The sequence below is a fragment of the Anopheles merus genome, chromosome X (genome assembly GCF_017562075.2).
Source record: "Anopheles merus strain MAF chromosome X, AmerM5.1, whole genome shotgun sequence".
NCBI classification, from domain to species: domain Eukaryota; kingdom Metazoa; phylum Arthropoda; class Insecta; order Diptera; family Culicidae; genus Anopheles; species Anopheles merus.
This window is the reverse complement of record NC_054081.1, coordinates 15,394,543-15,409,486: the sequence shown is the minus strand read 5'-3', so window position 1 is coordinate 15,409,486 and position 14,944 is coordinate 15,394,543. Positions and strand designations below refer to the sequence as shown.

Here is a 14,944-nt window from a genome sequence, read left to right as displayed (position 1 = left end):
CAACTGCTGCTGCTGCGGGTGGCTGTGGGCGTGATAGTGCTGCTGCGGGTGCATGGCGGGTGGATGGAACTTTCTATCGTTACAGGCGGCGTAACTTCAGTAGAAGTCGTTCGCGTCGAGCGTCTTGCAGTGCTTACTGAGGGTGGCGTACTTGCCGTTGTTCGGGCCGTGCAGGTGGGTCGGGCTGCTGTGGGACGGCAGCCGGCCGAGCGTGTGGGTGCCGCCGGCCCGCATCATCGCCTGGTGATGGTGCATCATGTGGGCCTGGGCCTGGGCCGCCTGCTGCGCCGCCTGGGCGTGGGCCTGCTGGTGGTGCAGCTGCTGCTGCGCCTGCTGCTGAGCCTGCTGCTGCGCCTGCTGCTGCATCTGGCCCAGGTCGTGCTTGGCGCTGCGGCCCGGATGCGCGATCGTGTGCGACCCGCTGATGACCGGCGGGCTGCACCCATACCATGAAACGAAACGAGAGCGGAAAGGGTGGAGAGAAAAGGGAGGGTTGAGCGTTTGGGTGCCCACTGGTCGCGCGACTTACCCCTTGGGATGATGTGGGAGTGTGCGAGTGTTCATGTTTGGATGGCTCTGTGGATGCAATTGGTGTGATACGTACGACTGCTCCTCGACCTGCGCATAATCATTTCTGCAAGAGAAAAACACACACACACACACACACGCGCACAAAACCATTGCCCCGATGTGGGTCGAGATGGGGGTGGGTATGGTGGGATGGTAGTGTGAATGGGATGATTTTGTTTTTGTTGTTGTTGTCAAATTTTCCCCAATTTTCCCAATCCGGTTCATGAAAATGACTATGTTCCCCTTCCCCGCTTCCCGTGTGCGCAACCTACCTCTTACGGATGTAGATCCACGTGTGCGAGTCGACCCACACCATGATGGTGAGCAGGATGGCCGCCATGAAGCTGGCGATCAGCATCAGCACCAGCCCGAGCAGGCCACACTCGCACAGGCCGCGGGTCGCCACGAGGTAGCTGTAGTGGACGGCGCGGCAGTCCACCAGCGCGGTCAGCCCTGTCAGCAGCCGCTCGCACAGCTTAATGTCCGCGTTGACCGACCCAAGCTTGGGCGCTAGGCCGGCGTTCTTAAACAGCACGGGCGAGATCCTAGGAAGCGAAGCGGACGGAAGAAAAAGTACGTTAATGCAAAAGAACAGAAAGCAGCAGACGACGAACCCCCTCCACCAGCTCAGGCTTGGCTTTGGGACAACAATGATAACTTGGCTTATTTTTTTTCTAAAAGATCAATTTTTTAGAGTTAAACTTAACTTATTGATTGCCCTATTCATCAACAAAATCTATAATGTTCTACCTCCAGATGGCCATTTTCTATATTTATTTATTTATTTATTTATTTATTTATTTATTTAATTACTCATTCATTTATTTACTTTTTTATCTTAATTAATTTGAACGCCATGAATTAGTGAAGATTAATTCCTATTAGAAGCAAAAATTGCGCTATTTAGGAAGTGGTTAAAGTGAGAGAAGAGGAAACGGGAACGGAAAGAAGGTACAGGGTTTTCCAAGTCACTTTATAATGTTATCTTTGTTTTTCATCGCGTGCATAATGTTATTCCATATCACTTGGATATTTCATCATAAAATTTAAAAAAAATTTCAGTTTGTTTTTCAACACTTCAACTGTCAACAGGTCAAAGCTTCAAAGCCCGTTAAAAAAATCCATGGCAACAGACCGTTGTTCTGTTCATGCTGCAGAAATTAACAATTATTATTATTATTGGAAATTATATATCAGAGTTATGTGGAATAACATTTTGCACGCGGTGAAAAACAATGTTTCGAAAATGACTTGGAAAACCCTGTATGACAGTACAAGCTTCGACGTGTGCGGATAGCTAATAGAGATAATAAATAGCTAAATTAGGTTAAAAACATCGATAGTGCTTAGGATCAAACGAGCAGTAAAGCAAGACTGAGTAATATATCGTATTTTTTCTAAAGAATCACATCCCATAAGTTGACAACGGACTGCATATGGGGTAAAAGGAGACTTTCAAGCCGACTGTCAAGCCTTTAAAGGAAACCTTCAAGTCGAGTAATGTCTCTAATACTGGTAGGACTCTATATTTTGCTGGCATATTCTAATAGAGGACAAACTAAAGCAACATACAAAGTTTTAAAGCAGCAAGCAGGATCATTGAAGTCAACTGTTGAGCGAATTATTAGATAGAGAATTTGGCTAGCTCTGCTAATGACGCTATCTATAGGAACAGAAAAGATTAGTCCGTCGTCAAACAGTAGGTGTCGAATTATATTAACACGATTTATCTGCGTACCCAAACAAAAGTAATGATGTATCAATGAACTACGATCACGAGGAAGGTTTACCACCTAGCATTTTTCTGAACACACATTTAAAAAGTTGGACAAACATCAGCAGTACAAGAAGTTAACAATAGATGAGACGATCCCGCTCAGTGGCAATTGGAAGAAAGATTTTCAAATCGTCTGCGATCTGCGCGAGGAGATGGCCGGGATAAGACAAAAGGATTGAACAGACATCATTTATGAAAAGAATGAAAATAAATATGCGGATGACATCAATTTCATTCCTCTGATTCTTCGTGTACTGATTGTGAAAGACTTCAACTCATCCTAAATTCATTAGTTGAATGATGTTCTGCTAACTGTATGTCCATTTTACTCGTCCTTATGCCTTCGATTATAAGCTACTCGATGTATCTCTGGCTCGTGTTACCTCTATTTATGACCTTGGTGCTACACTTGATTGCCAGTTAATCTCCAAAAAACAGTTGAAGGATATAATAATTGAATCAAATAAATCCTTGGGATTTATACTCAGAGCTTCACCTGATTTTAGAGATCTTTCCTGTTTAGGAACTCTCTACTGCAATCTAGTTCGTCCAATTTTGGACTATGGCATGGAGTTCTCCTAGTATTGAGCGATGCACTAGTTTACAAAATGTTCAAAGACATTTCAGCAGGGTTATATGTTGATGTATTTTTGGCTATACGCAACTCCCTCTCTATGACCGCTACTACAATTATTTATTTTTCCATCATTGGGGCCCTTTCCGTTGTAAGTTCGTAGGCTGAAATTTCAGCCTGTCCGCTTTTTGCATTGTATAGCAGTTTTCGGGCAGCTATCTAATTGAGTATAATATACAGGTGGGCTTATCCCAAGGTGTATGAATTTAGAAGGCTGATTTTTATCGCTTCTGCTTATGAATAAATATTTTAAGAGTGTTTTGAGTATTCGTCAAGTCTCAAGAAAGCTTATTTGAACAAAAGTTTTCACCCATTTTTTTAAAAAGTGATATTCAAATTTGGATTTGAAAAACATGCTATGAGACCACCTGGACTACATACACTTTGATTTTAGATTCCACCACGTCATCTCTTTGATGCACCTTAGGGTAAATGTAAACAACACTGTGTTTTCGAGCAGGCACTCGAATCTGATTCTAGCTTTGAGGCAAGAATAATCTAGATTGAAAATTGCAGGCTAGTTTTTTGTGTGGTTTTGTATGGAGTGTTTACATTATTTCAGCCTCCAACTGTCAAACTCCATACAAAAAACTGACTAGAATCGTGAAGGGCCCCATTAAGCCAGCGACGTCCTGGGAATTAAGTAAGGGAATTGGCGGGTTACTTGCTTCTTCTATTGATACTCCCGATTTGCTTGCCTATATTCGTCTATATGTCTATATGTATCTTCCCGTGGCATCCGTTGATGTTCTCCTCTAGACATTGTTTTGTCATACAGGGTTTACCAAGTTACTTCCTAATGTAAACATTGTTTTTCAACACGTGCAAGAAGTTATTCCACATCACGCTGATATTTCATTTTCATCAAAATAGTTTTTAATTTCAAATGAATTCAATCTTCGATGAAATGTAAGATAAATGTAGATTTACATCTTGCTTCACATTTGAAAGTGACTTCCGATCCTCTGCAGTCCTGTTTCTGGTGGTTAAACTACTTTCAAGATCTTTTTGAATTTAACTCGTCTTTAAAGGCTTTCCACTCGTCTGCTCTTTTTTTTTTCAACAGTCTTCCTAACCTCTCTTTCTGTTTATGTATGTATATAAATGTATTTATTTGTGACTTTTCCGACGACCTTGCATTTTTGTAATTATATTCAAGTCAAGTTAAGATACTCAGTTAAACCTTAAAGCCAGACTGTGAAAGTAATAAATGAATAAAATGTATTGAATGAATGAAACTCACTTGGACACGGTGCTCATCGCGTTGCGCGCATTGTTGATCGCGTTCTGCGACTCACGCAGTCGCTGGGTGAACGGGTTCGAGCGGGAGATATCGCACTGCGTGTAGTAGAGCAGGATGTCGGCCGGCAGCTCGTGTGGCGCCTGGTGCACGAGAAAGTCGGCCGGATCGTTGCACAGGTCGCCGACGGCCACCGAGGTCGAGAGGTACAGGCCGGACATGAGCCACGAGCCGGTCACGGCCAGCAGCCCGCACACGCTGAACAGGATGAGGGCGCAGCGCGAGTGGCGCGCCACGCCGACCAGCAGCACCGCGCACAGGACGAGCAGCAGCGCCAGTATGGCGACCGTGCCGGGCCAACGTATCAACTCCCACTGGTCTCCTTTCTGCACCGAGACCAGACAAAAAAAAACAAACATTCCAAACTCATTAAAGCTCAAGAGAAAAACAGCGAGAGAGGGAGAGAGAGCTTACCGTGAGGAAGTCGGTTATGGTCAGGCCCACCAGCGGGCGCCGGATGTCGTTGGCCGCGTTCTTCGCGATCGTAATGTTGCCCTTCGCGGTCAGCAGCGCCTGCTGCAGCTGCGCCAGGGCGGTCTGGTTGTTCGTCTTCTGGTCGAAGATGTCCTCCAGCTCGGTCAGCTGCTGCTGGATCTTCATCGTGAGCGTGTTCTCGAGGATGAAGGTTTGGTTGCGCACGGACGAAACTACGCCGTCCACCTTCCGGCCGGCCTGCAGCACCTCGAGCAGCCCGTTGTGCAGGTCATCGTTGCCGTACAGGCCGAGCCCGATCGCGGCACAGCACAGCACGGTAACGATCGAGAGCGTCACCTTGAGGCTGGTGATCGAGTGGGCCGGCCGGGGCTTCCGGTCGCAGCAGCGCGTCAGCAGATAAAGCAGCAACCCGAACAGCGACACTATCAGCAGAGCGGCCGGTATCGAGCCGAGGATCCCGAGGCTCTAGATTTGGTGGTAAAAATACGAAAGGAATAAGAGAGAGAGAGAGAGAGAGAGAGAGTGAGTGAGAGTGATAAAGAGACATATAATGTAAGTTCCAACAGTCTGAAGCAGACATTCAACAGGACACAAATGTGTGAACATGAGGTCGTCTAATCGTTCATCGATCGATCGATTCATTCATCATTCTCACTGAAAGAGATGAATGAGGCCATTCAGTTCAAATTAATTGTTATTAATAAAAAAAACCGTTCCCATCCCAAAACAAATGACCCAAAAAGACATGGATGGAATGGAATTAAATTGCTCGTCACGGCACAGCCGCAGAGAAACCATCAATCACACTCGCGAAATAGGCTAGACCGCGATATGTCGTCGTTGCGGTGCCAAGCATTGTCAGAAAGCGGGCACCAACGCCCTATTGCAAAATGCAAATCTCCAGCCTCCCCAGAGGGGGCAACCTGCCAAATGAGATCATTAGCAGCAGGTACAGTCGGTATCATCATTTGCCACATCCACTTTCTCTTGGCAGGCAAATGTGTAGTAAAATAAAACACCAAAAAGAGTAACAGAAAGTGCCCTGAGCGCACAACGAACTACAAGATGTAACGAACGTTCGCAGAGCGCCTTCAAGCACCTAATAAGCACGAGACGCTGTACGGGTTGCAGAAATTGAGGCGCTCTAGAAGCGAAATCAAGTGGATAATGCAAGGATAATGCACGCCACCACCCGAGATAGCGGGCAACCATTGTTGCATATTCTCGCTCTACCACACTACCATACTCGCATGCTTGCTCTCTATCTCCCTCTCTCTATTCTACACACACGCGCATACTCACATTCTACGGTAAGAAAGAAAAGCAACAACAACAACAACAACAACAACAACAAAAAACGGTTCAATGCAAGTTTAATCACCTCGAGATAGACATCATTTGATGGGCGAAATGTGTTGTTGATCCGGTGGAAGGTGATGTTGTAGTGGGGCAGGGCGTGCAGCAGCTTCGCTATCAGCGGCACCCGATATTGATCGTCGTCCTCGGCCATCCCCAGGTAGCCCATGGTGGCGGCCGGGGTTTAGGAATGCTTCCGCCGCCCGCTAGCGACCCTTTACACCGGGGCAGACCGCGCTGTGCTGGCCGTCTTCAATGCAGCCGGTTGAAGCTGATGTAGGAGAGAGGGGAAGGAGAGTTGGGATTTGTGTGGGAGAGTGAGGGGGAAAAGTGTGTAAGAGAAAGAGAGAGAGAGGAGCGGTCCCCTCGCTGGCCCAGTTTGAATGGTGCGGAGTTTGAGCTGATGGATGATGGACGCCCCGCACAAAACCGCACGGCCACCTTTGGTTCGGGAGCGCACTACGGGGACACTACGGGAGTTCACTTCCGTTCTTTTTGCTGTTTTTGAAGCTGCCAGTACTCGCGGGGGAGGTACCACGACGTCTTCATGTACCGCGGAGAGCGACCTGAGCTGAGCGAGCAACGGATGTCTTCCCGATGACGCACCAGGGAGGAGACAGTGCGTCACCAAATCCCTGGGATCGCTGGGTGACTGGTGTTCGAGACGTGCCAGGCGACGGTATCGAACGCTGAAGAGGCTGCTCTTGAGCAAAACCTAACCCCCTGTGCCTATGCCTCTATTGTCTGAGAACGCTTTTAAGATGTTCTCGCTTGGTAGCTTTTCGGCTTTTGAAGTTATCACTGCAGTGCCATTACTTCGGCACACATACACACAAACGACACTCCTCTCTCACTGTGCCTGTGTGAGATGACGATAAGCGGAGGCCCTCCTGCGCTGCTGCTGCTCAAGATCTTCAATGTCCACGCGGGCTGCCGGGCAGATGTTTGCCCCGACGACCCTCCGGGGAAGTTGGTTCCGCGCCGCGGGTTGTCGCCCAGATGCTCGGCCACTGGGAACGGCTGTACGGGCTGCACACCCACACCCGACGACGGTACAAGGCTCTGCTGCTTCTCGTGCGATGACGGCTCACTGGCATTGCGTGCCGTGCCAACCACCGTTGCCGTTGCCCGTCGACTGCATCGCCGCAAAAAAAGGTTGTCGCCCCCCCGGGGTCTCAGCAGTCTTCGTGCGCCATCGCCCACAGCTTTGACGGATGAATCACCGGGACTTACTCGCTAGGGTCTAGGAGGGAGGTGACGGTGTGTGTATTTTTTTTCTTGTATATTTCTTCTACTCCTGTAGGACAAAAACGCAAATTCTGTGCTATCACACACACTCACGGTACACGTACACAAGGATAAACACGCGCGCACACGCACCCAGGCTCTTTGTTGTGCGCACCCGAGGCGCGTCTGTGCGAGACAGCGAACGAACGAGAGTGAGCAGAGCGTCCTTTTTTTTGCTTCTTCACTCCAGTCCCTTCCTGCCGTTCCGCTCCCTTTTGCACGGCTGCGAAATAGGGCGCAGGGAGCAACGCACGGGATTCGTGCTGTTCTGTCACGTTTTTTTGTTGCACACGAATTCACTCCAATTTTAATTTTGTTTGGAGTTCTGGATAAAAAAAAACTCCTGCAGGATTTTCACCAGGCGCGTCTTCTACAAGGTTCTGGCTCACAAATCACACCCCTTTTTTCTGCTGAGTTGAACGCAACACAGTACTGCTCGGGGACTGCACGCTCTGCCCTACTTTCATTCACTACAGCACACCGCGCACGTACGTGCACAACCGACGGTCGTGTCACGAATTTGTACGTGCGTTTGCACGTTTTGCGTCCCAACGTCCCAAGGCAACACAACCGACCAGAAGAAACCGTGCGGTACTCGCCTAAACGCATGCACTAAACACGTCGTCGTCGTGCTGGCGTTGCCTTCAATGCTCCGGTCACACCCTTGTTTTCTTTTTTCGTCATCCTCTGACGGCGAACGCTGGCTTGGGCCTGGAAGTCTGGACTGTGGTCGGTGCTGCCTGCCTGCCGTGCCAGGATAACTCGGGCCGCGAGAGCGTACGCGCCGAAATTGCCGGAGAGTACGAAAGAGCTGGCGAAGGTGTGGAGAGCGAGCAGACAGAACAATGCTGAATGAGCGGGAAATTGAGAGAGACATCAGGCAGACCATGTCTATGGCAGTTGAGATTGCGAGAATACCCGGCTCGGCCACGGAAGTGAGAACAGAGAGTGGAAAACTACGGGAAGTGCCATGGGATGATAACAGGAATAGAGGGGTGTCGTTTTTGTTTGCATAGAAGGGAGTTGTAGGGTAAAGGACCTTTCACACACTCTCACTCTCTCGCTCAAACACATACATAGACAATGACTTCTGCGAAGCTCTCTTCTGAGTTGATTCTCAGAACAGCACATGCTTTCCCAAAATGACTCTCCTGGAAAATAGGATCTGCTGGAAAAGCCCGAGCACGAGCACCCAGAGTTTCTCAACCCTCGCTGCTCTGCCGACGGCGACGACGGCTCCCTATTATCCGGGGTGTACCGCTTTTACGCTTTACGATCTCCAAACCGAAACGAGCCTGCCACACCTCTTCACTGCCAACTGTATTCAACATTGGGGTAAGGTGCTGCAATCAATTTGCTGCTATCGTCCATCTTGTGGGAAGACCCTCCTAGTGGCTAGACAACTCAGCAAACCCAAAAAGACGTCACGCAAGTAATGAGGACTCATGATCGTATCTTTCCGTATGAGACACATCAGACAGGTTGCTTTATTAAGAAGACCACGATAATTATTCTAGTGGTATCCGTTCTTCCCAAAAGAAAGACACCGCACACACACACACACCTCACAGACGTCGAGTGGCAAACGGAGACCTACCTCACATTTTTGGCACAGTAAAAGCAAAGCCTGGGTAGCGGACAAGTTGACAGTGTATTGGAGCAACCTCAGGACGGCACCGCTGAAACGCCCTCCTATTCCGGTTATCGTTCCGGGCTGGGATCGATGCGACCGAAAGCCCGGGCGTCCACGGTGGACCGTCAGATCGAGCACTGGCAGGCGGCCGCAATGGTGACCGTCTTGAAGCGCCAGTACTCGCGCAGCGGCTCCGGCAGCAGCGTGGAGTGGTGGTCCTGCTCGCCCGACTCGTTGTCCGACCGCTTGGTCAGCACCCGCACCTTGTACGGGATCTCCTTGCAGCTGGAGCCGCGCCAACACTTCCGGCTGTTGGCACTCCGGTTCTGACAGATCGCATTCACGATGTAGCGCGGGAAGTGCGTGTAGCCAAGATCGAGCAGCTCGTACTGTGGGAGAATTCGAAACGGATGATCTACCGAGCACCTTTCCTGATAATGCCCCCGAGCGCCGGGGCCACAACGGAGCTTACCTTTGTCTGGCACGCACAGGACGATGGGTACTGGGCATACAGGTCGGTCGATATCTCCCGGTTAAAGTCGGAACGCTTACGCGTCACGAACCCGGCCATGCTGGAGCCGTCCGCCGCTTCGGGGCGCTCCTCTGCGATGCCCGGCGACGCCGGTGAGTACCCGGCAGCCTTTGCCGAGCCCGCCGCCAGATGGCGCAGATAGTACCGGGCCCAGTCGTACTTGTGCAGTCGGTCGGCCAGCGGGAAACAGTTCAGTGGTCCCCCGTCGGTCGGTTCCGATGGTTCCGTTTGCTTGCCTGGCCCAGATTCGGATGGGTCACGCACCGGCGGACCTTCCGAGTCGCCGAGCTTCTGGAACGCATCGCTTGGAAACACCTCCGCGTACTTTAGTCGGCCATCGATGGGCGCCAATATCAAACCGAACAGAAAACCACACACAACCAGCTGCGAGACAGGAGTACAATGATTTGTAGCTCTTCTTTAGCACACTCCAATGCAAAGCAATGCATCTGCACTCACCGTTAACTTCATGTTTTGTTGAGCTACACTAGAGCCTGATGCAACAGCCTGTAATAGCTTCCTTGGGCGATGCCAATTCCACCAGACGCTTCACCAGTTCATCACTACGCCGCGTCCAATTCACTGTGAATCCAGCGACAAGATGGCCTGGCACGGAGATTACCTGGATGGCCAACAACTGGTGTACCACTAACCAGCGTCCACGTACGCTTGCTACGCTTTTATAATACGCCGGGGCTGCGTAGCTCGAATTGGAGTGCATCCAGCGGATGGCGTCGTTGCCAGTGGTTACTAATGGACGACAGGTCGCCCCCGAAATGGCGCCACGATATAAGATTACCTTGCATTGCGGAGCTAAACCATTGTGTTTTGTGCATCGCCATCTTCATCCACACACGAGCACGGATTGGACCTACTTCCTGTTGTTCCTGCCTTTTTACCAGAACTCGTCTTCGCTTTTCCACGGATTCCAGCAACGGTTTTGCTGCAGGTGCGTTGAAATAAGAACAATGGAATTCCGGTGGGTGTGATGACGTTTGCTCATTGATAAAATGTATGCCCTTGGTGGAGGAGTTATTATACGTGTACTGCGGTAATATGACTCCTTGACTGGGACGCGTGTATTTCGGGAAAACGATTCAACCGCCTTTGAACTAGTTCCGAGCTATAAGCTACATCTCTATTGGACAGTTGTTGTTGTTTGTATAGTTTAGAGAGGCTTTGGATCCAGTGGGGTTTTTCGCCTCTTTTCTATTGTATAAGATGGTAAAGTTGCTCTGGGAGTTAGGTCAATTGCGTTTGAAAAACGAAACATTACTCCTGAAAACTGAAGGTCATCGGCGTCGCACCAACCCGGAAGATGCACGTGATGCGTAAAGTCGCATCACTTGGCTAGGCCGAGTAATTCCTGATTGCATCCGTTATGGCGGTGCGAACGGGGCGGCCGTTAAGCTGTGAAGGCACGCCACACCACTTGATGGTGCAAACCCTAGAAGGGCGGAAGAGAAATGGATACTCTCGCTCACACACACATACGCACACCGACCAGGCTGAGACTGCGGCGAAAAATGTTGTATTGTTTCCTTTTTACATTTGTTTTATTTTTTCGTTTGTTGTCCCAAAGTACTGACAGGAAAATGGTACTTAAATCTTTAGATATTCCCGCATACCTCAGGCTAGTGCGAGTGGATGCGAGCGGGTGGGGGAAACGGGAGTTCTGGACTGTAAGGAATTCGAACACCGCATGCATGGGTTTCTGGACGCTACAACATTCCTTCAAAAGCCCTGAACCTGAGGAGCCTCAATATGGTAGAGCGAAATAGAAGCTGTAGAATGGTGCGCGATGTCAACCCCCCGACCAACCAGTAAGCCAGGGGAGGAGGGCCGGGACATAATCGCAACAAGGCATTGGATGAATGGGGGGGGGCTCTACCTGGAACTAGAGGGACGGGGTGGGTCCTGCAATTGGTACCGGTGCAATCGGAGGGCGATTTGCGCTCCCCGTCCGGTCGGCTTACTGCGGCAACTGGAACTGGAGCAGCCACTCGACACTCTGCAGGCGCTTATGTCTCGCGACCCACGACGCCCGGGAAGGCTGGCTGGACGGGACGCGGGCAGAGACAAAGAATGCACACACATACACACGCGAACTCCAGGCAGGTGTAAGCCCATCCAGCACTTCACGGAGGCAATGGAAGCCGTAGCAATGTCCCGTCCACCATTCTGCCCTGACAGGTACAGGTACAGTGTAGAGCGCGTCGCGTCTAAAACGCACGCTGATCGGATCGATCGATTCCTGCGGAAGGTGATGGCAGTGCACACCACCAGCGCCGCCACCATCACCACCAACAAGGCAAAGTTGAGAATCGTAGAAGCGGTGTACGCCTGCGAGCGACACAGTTCGATCCGATGCGACCGACCGGACGGGCCAGAAACGGTCACCAGACATCGCACCAGCTGGACGCAGGGCCGTCTGAATCCCGTACGATACGCCCCAGGGATTCTTCTGGTTCACCGTGATGAAGCGAAAGCAGCGCCGCTACAGGTATGGCACCTACGCCCACACGATGGACTACGTGGATGTGCAAGTGATTATTAGTGGCGGTGATGGGAAGGGGAAGATATGAAGAGTTTTCGAAAAGCACGCTGTACGCAGTCCTTGGATAGGCTTACTGTGTGGTTCTGCTACAGTTTTTCAATCGATTTTCCCTTGTGCTCAGTTTATAGCAAAAAAACACGCTCTTATGAAGTTTGCACGAATGACAAATTTCACAGTGATCTTCCTGAAACACAGAAATCACCTAGAAGAAACCCTTTGCAGACCACACTGGAGCATAACGTGTTCCAGTGTACCTCCAGCCCTATCAGAGCGCATCTCTGCACCTTCAAACCTCAAAACAGTGTGCATCCTCAAACAGCTCGCCCTTCCACACTAATCCGCAACCTTCTTCAATCCGCCTTCCAGGACGACGTTCAACTCGCTCCAGCTACAGGAGCTCGAGCGTGCCTTCCAGCGGACGCACTACCCGGACGTGTTCTTTCGCGAGGAGCTGGCGGTGCGCATTGATCTCACCGAGGCGCGCGTCCAGGTCTGGTTCCAGAACCGGCGGGCCAAGTGGCGCAAGAGCGAAAAGACTACCGGTGGCGGACCGGGCGGCGGCGACCCCGACCAGGACGGGCAGGACGTGCTCTCCACCAGTACCGGGGCAGCGACGACCTGTCCGCGCGCAGACGGAACGGGCGACAGTGGGGTGCTGGGATCTGAGGTGGGCTTGCTGGTTGACGCGGCCGATGCGACCGGCAGCAGCCGAATGCTCGACGACGACGAGGACGACGATGGGCTGGGACTTTCGGATGAGGTGCTGCACGGGATGGGCGGGGGACTGAAGTCCCAGCACCATTCCCAAGCGGTGGCCTCACTGGGCGGGTTGGGCAAAAGCCTAAACGATGCGATGTCGGGCGAACAGGCTGGACATCAACTGCACCATCATCTACAGCAGCAGCAGCAGCAACATCACCACCAGCACCATGTAGGACCTGGCGCGAGAACATCACTGCTGGATACGGTGGATGTGGTGCTGCCGGGAAGTTCGAGCAGTTCGGGGCTTACCTTCGACGGCGGTTCCCTGCACGGTATGACACTCGGGCTGGCGGACGATCCGACCGGCCCCGGTGTCGTCAGCTCGTCCGGCTACAGTGTGGTGGATGCGGAGCTGCCCCGCCTCACGATCGGCTCGCTGTCGTCGCCGGGCCGTCTGTCGCCCAACCTGTTCCTGAACCTCAACTTTGACCATCTGAACTCGCTCGATGGCAGCCGGTCGAGCAGTTTGACGTTCGAGTGGAACAGCTTTACCGGCGCCAGTACGACAACCTCGTCCGCGACGAAGCTCACACCCACCGGCACACCGTACACCACGACCTCCACCTCCGTCAGCAGCTCTGCCGACGGCTGCCTTGGGACGGTCAGTGCGGCCAGCCAGGATAGTGGCGGCTGCTGCACGCTACACTCAAACGATGGGTCCGCGCAGTCGCTACATCACCATGCACAGCAGCAGCAGCTTCAACAGCATCAGCACCACCACCATCACCACCATCAGCAGCAGCAGCATCCGAGCTCGGTGTACGAGGACGAGATGAAGTTCCTGCACGTGGACCACTTCGGTGCGATGGAGAGCTTCAAGCACGAGTCCCTCTTCAACCTCGATCAAACGTTGCTGAGCGCGTCCGGACCACCAGGCGCCAACGATCAACCGATCACGCTGCTTCAGCAGCCGTCCACACACCATCAGCAGCTGGCAACGGCACACCAGCAGCACCATCACCATCAACAGCAGCAGCAGCAGGTACTGTGCGGCACACATTCGGCGCAAAAGAGTTCGCTCCAACAGCAGCAGCAGCAGCAGCAGCAGCATCATCATCATCACCACCATCACCATCATCATCATCAGGCTGGGTCGGTGCAGCATCATCACCACGGGCACCACAGCCTCGGTGTGCTGGTGGATGAGCTGTCCGGCTTTCCGTCGCTCGCGGACCACCACCATGGTGGCGGGTCGGGGGAGGACGAGCCGGCCAGCGGGCAACCACCGGGAGCTGCTGCTACCTGCGGGGACGATCCGCAGCGGAGCTCTCCGTCCGAGCTGCTCGATCTCGAGCGCCCGATTAACATCCACATTAACGTGGAGGACGGACTCGACACGCTACACTCGGATGACGGCAAGTTTTGACGGCAGGCCCCATTCCCGACAATCCTTGTGTCGATGATTGAAACGCCATTTTACAGCTAGATACCAGTAGGAAGGGAACTGCACCTTCCGAAACCAAAAAAATAGTGCCAGAACAGTGGTTGAGTGTGGGGGTGTGAAGGCTTATTTCAGTGAATCTCCATCGGTCGGACTTCAGCAAGTTACCAAGCAACGACAGAGCACGCCAGCGATTCACAAACCCGTGTAGCGTGAATGGGTTACGGTTTTTTTTTCTGTTTTGTTTCTTTGTTATCTATTTATTCTCCCGACGACAACCATCAAGCGTTCTCCACCAAGTGCTCAAGCGTTACCTTTTTTTTAGTTTTGCGTGTACGTTACGTAGGGAAATTTTTGACCATACTGTGCCATGCTCGCTACACGTCATCCATTTGTGTGTAGTTGGAGTTGAAGGTTTGAGATAAAATAAAAAGATTTAGACCGTGTTAGACGAACCTGTTTCACAACCAGTTGTGAGTGTGTGTTTGTGTATCTCTCCATGTATTTGCTTTTTTGGAATACTAAAGGTCAAGCAAGTACTCATGATCCTTAGGATTTTCATTATCTTTATACAAAGCCGTTATACAAAGAACTCTCGAGAATGCCCACTTCAGACACTGATCTCTTTTGTGTATCATCATATCCTGCTCGTCTTCACCATCGTCAGAATGTCGGGGCTTTCAAACGACCAGATAAATCACCTAAATTCGTCGCTTTGGG

General features: G+C 51.2%; 3 protein-coding genes across 4 annotated transcripts; 1 reads left to right on the top strand and 2 right to left on the bottom strand.

Annotated features, from left to right (window-relative positions):
• On the bottom strand, nt 1–8,103 carry LOC121593318 (protein tweety). Of its 2 annotated transcripts, XM_041915575.1 has the most exons (6): nt 6,098–8,103; nt 4,696–5,181; nt 4,225–4,607; nt 843–1,115; nt 530–634; nt 1–436 (listed from the first exon to the last, which is right to left on the bottom strand). In XM_041915575.1, exons 1-6 carry the CDS (start codon nt 6,239–6,241, stop codon nt 97–99), a joined length of 1,731 nt encoding a protein of 576 aa, XP_041771509.1. In that variant the 5' UTR covers nt 6,242–8,103; the 3' UTR covers nt 1–96. The 2 variants fall into 2 exon arrangements, with proteins under 2 accessions (XP_041771509.1, XP_041771517.1); XM_041915583.1 differs by lacking the exon at nt 530–634.
• Nucleotides 8,104–8,811: 708 nt separating this feature from the next.
• Nucleotides 8,812–10,163, bottom strand: LOC121592445. The gene is made up of 3 exons (XM_041913886.1): nt 9,984–10,163; nt 9,465–9,908; nt 8,812–9,381 (listed from the first exon to the last, which is right to left on the bottom strand). Exons 1-3 carry the CDS (start codon nt 9,993–9,995, stop codon nt 9,118–9,120), a joined length of 720 nt encoding a protein of 239 aa, XP_041769820.1. The 5' UTR covers nt 9,996–10,163; the 3' UTR covers nt 8,812–9,117.
• Nucleotides 10,164–11,899: 1,736 nt separating this feature from the next.
• LOC121598627 (homeotic protein ocelliless-like) lies at nt 11,900–14,731 on the top strand. The gene is made up of 2 exons (XM_041925744.1): nt 11,900–12,027; nt 12,448–14,731. The coding sequence occupies exons 1-2, from the start codon at nt 12,002–12,004 to the stop codon at nt 14,207–14,209; spliced, it is 1,788 nt and encodes a 595-aa protein (XP_041781678.1). The 5' UTR covers nt 11,900–12,001; the 3' UTR covers nt 14,210–14,731.
• Nucleotides 14,732–14,944: the final 213 nt, after the last annotated feature.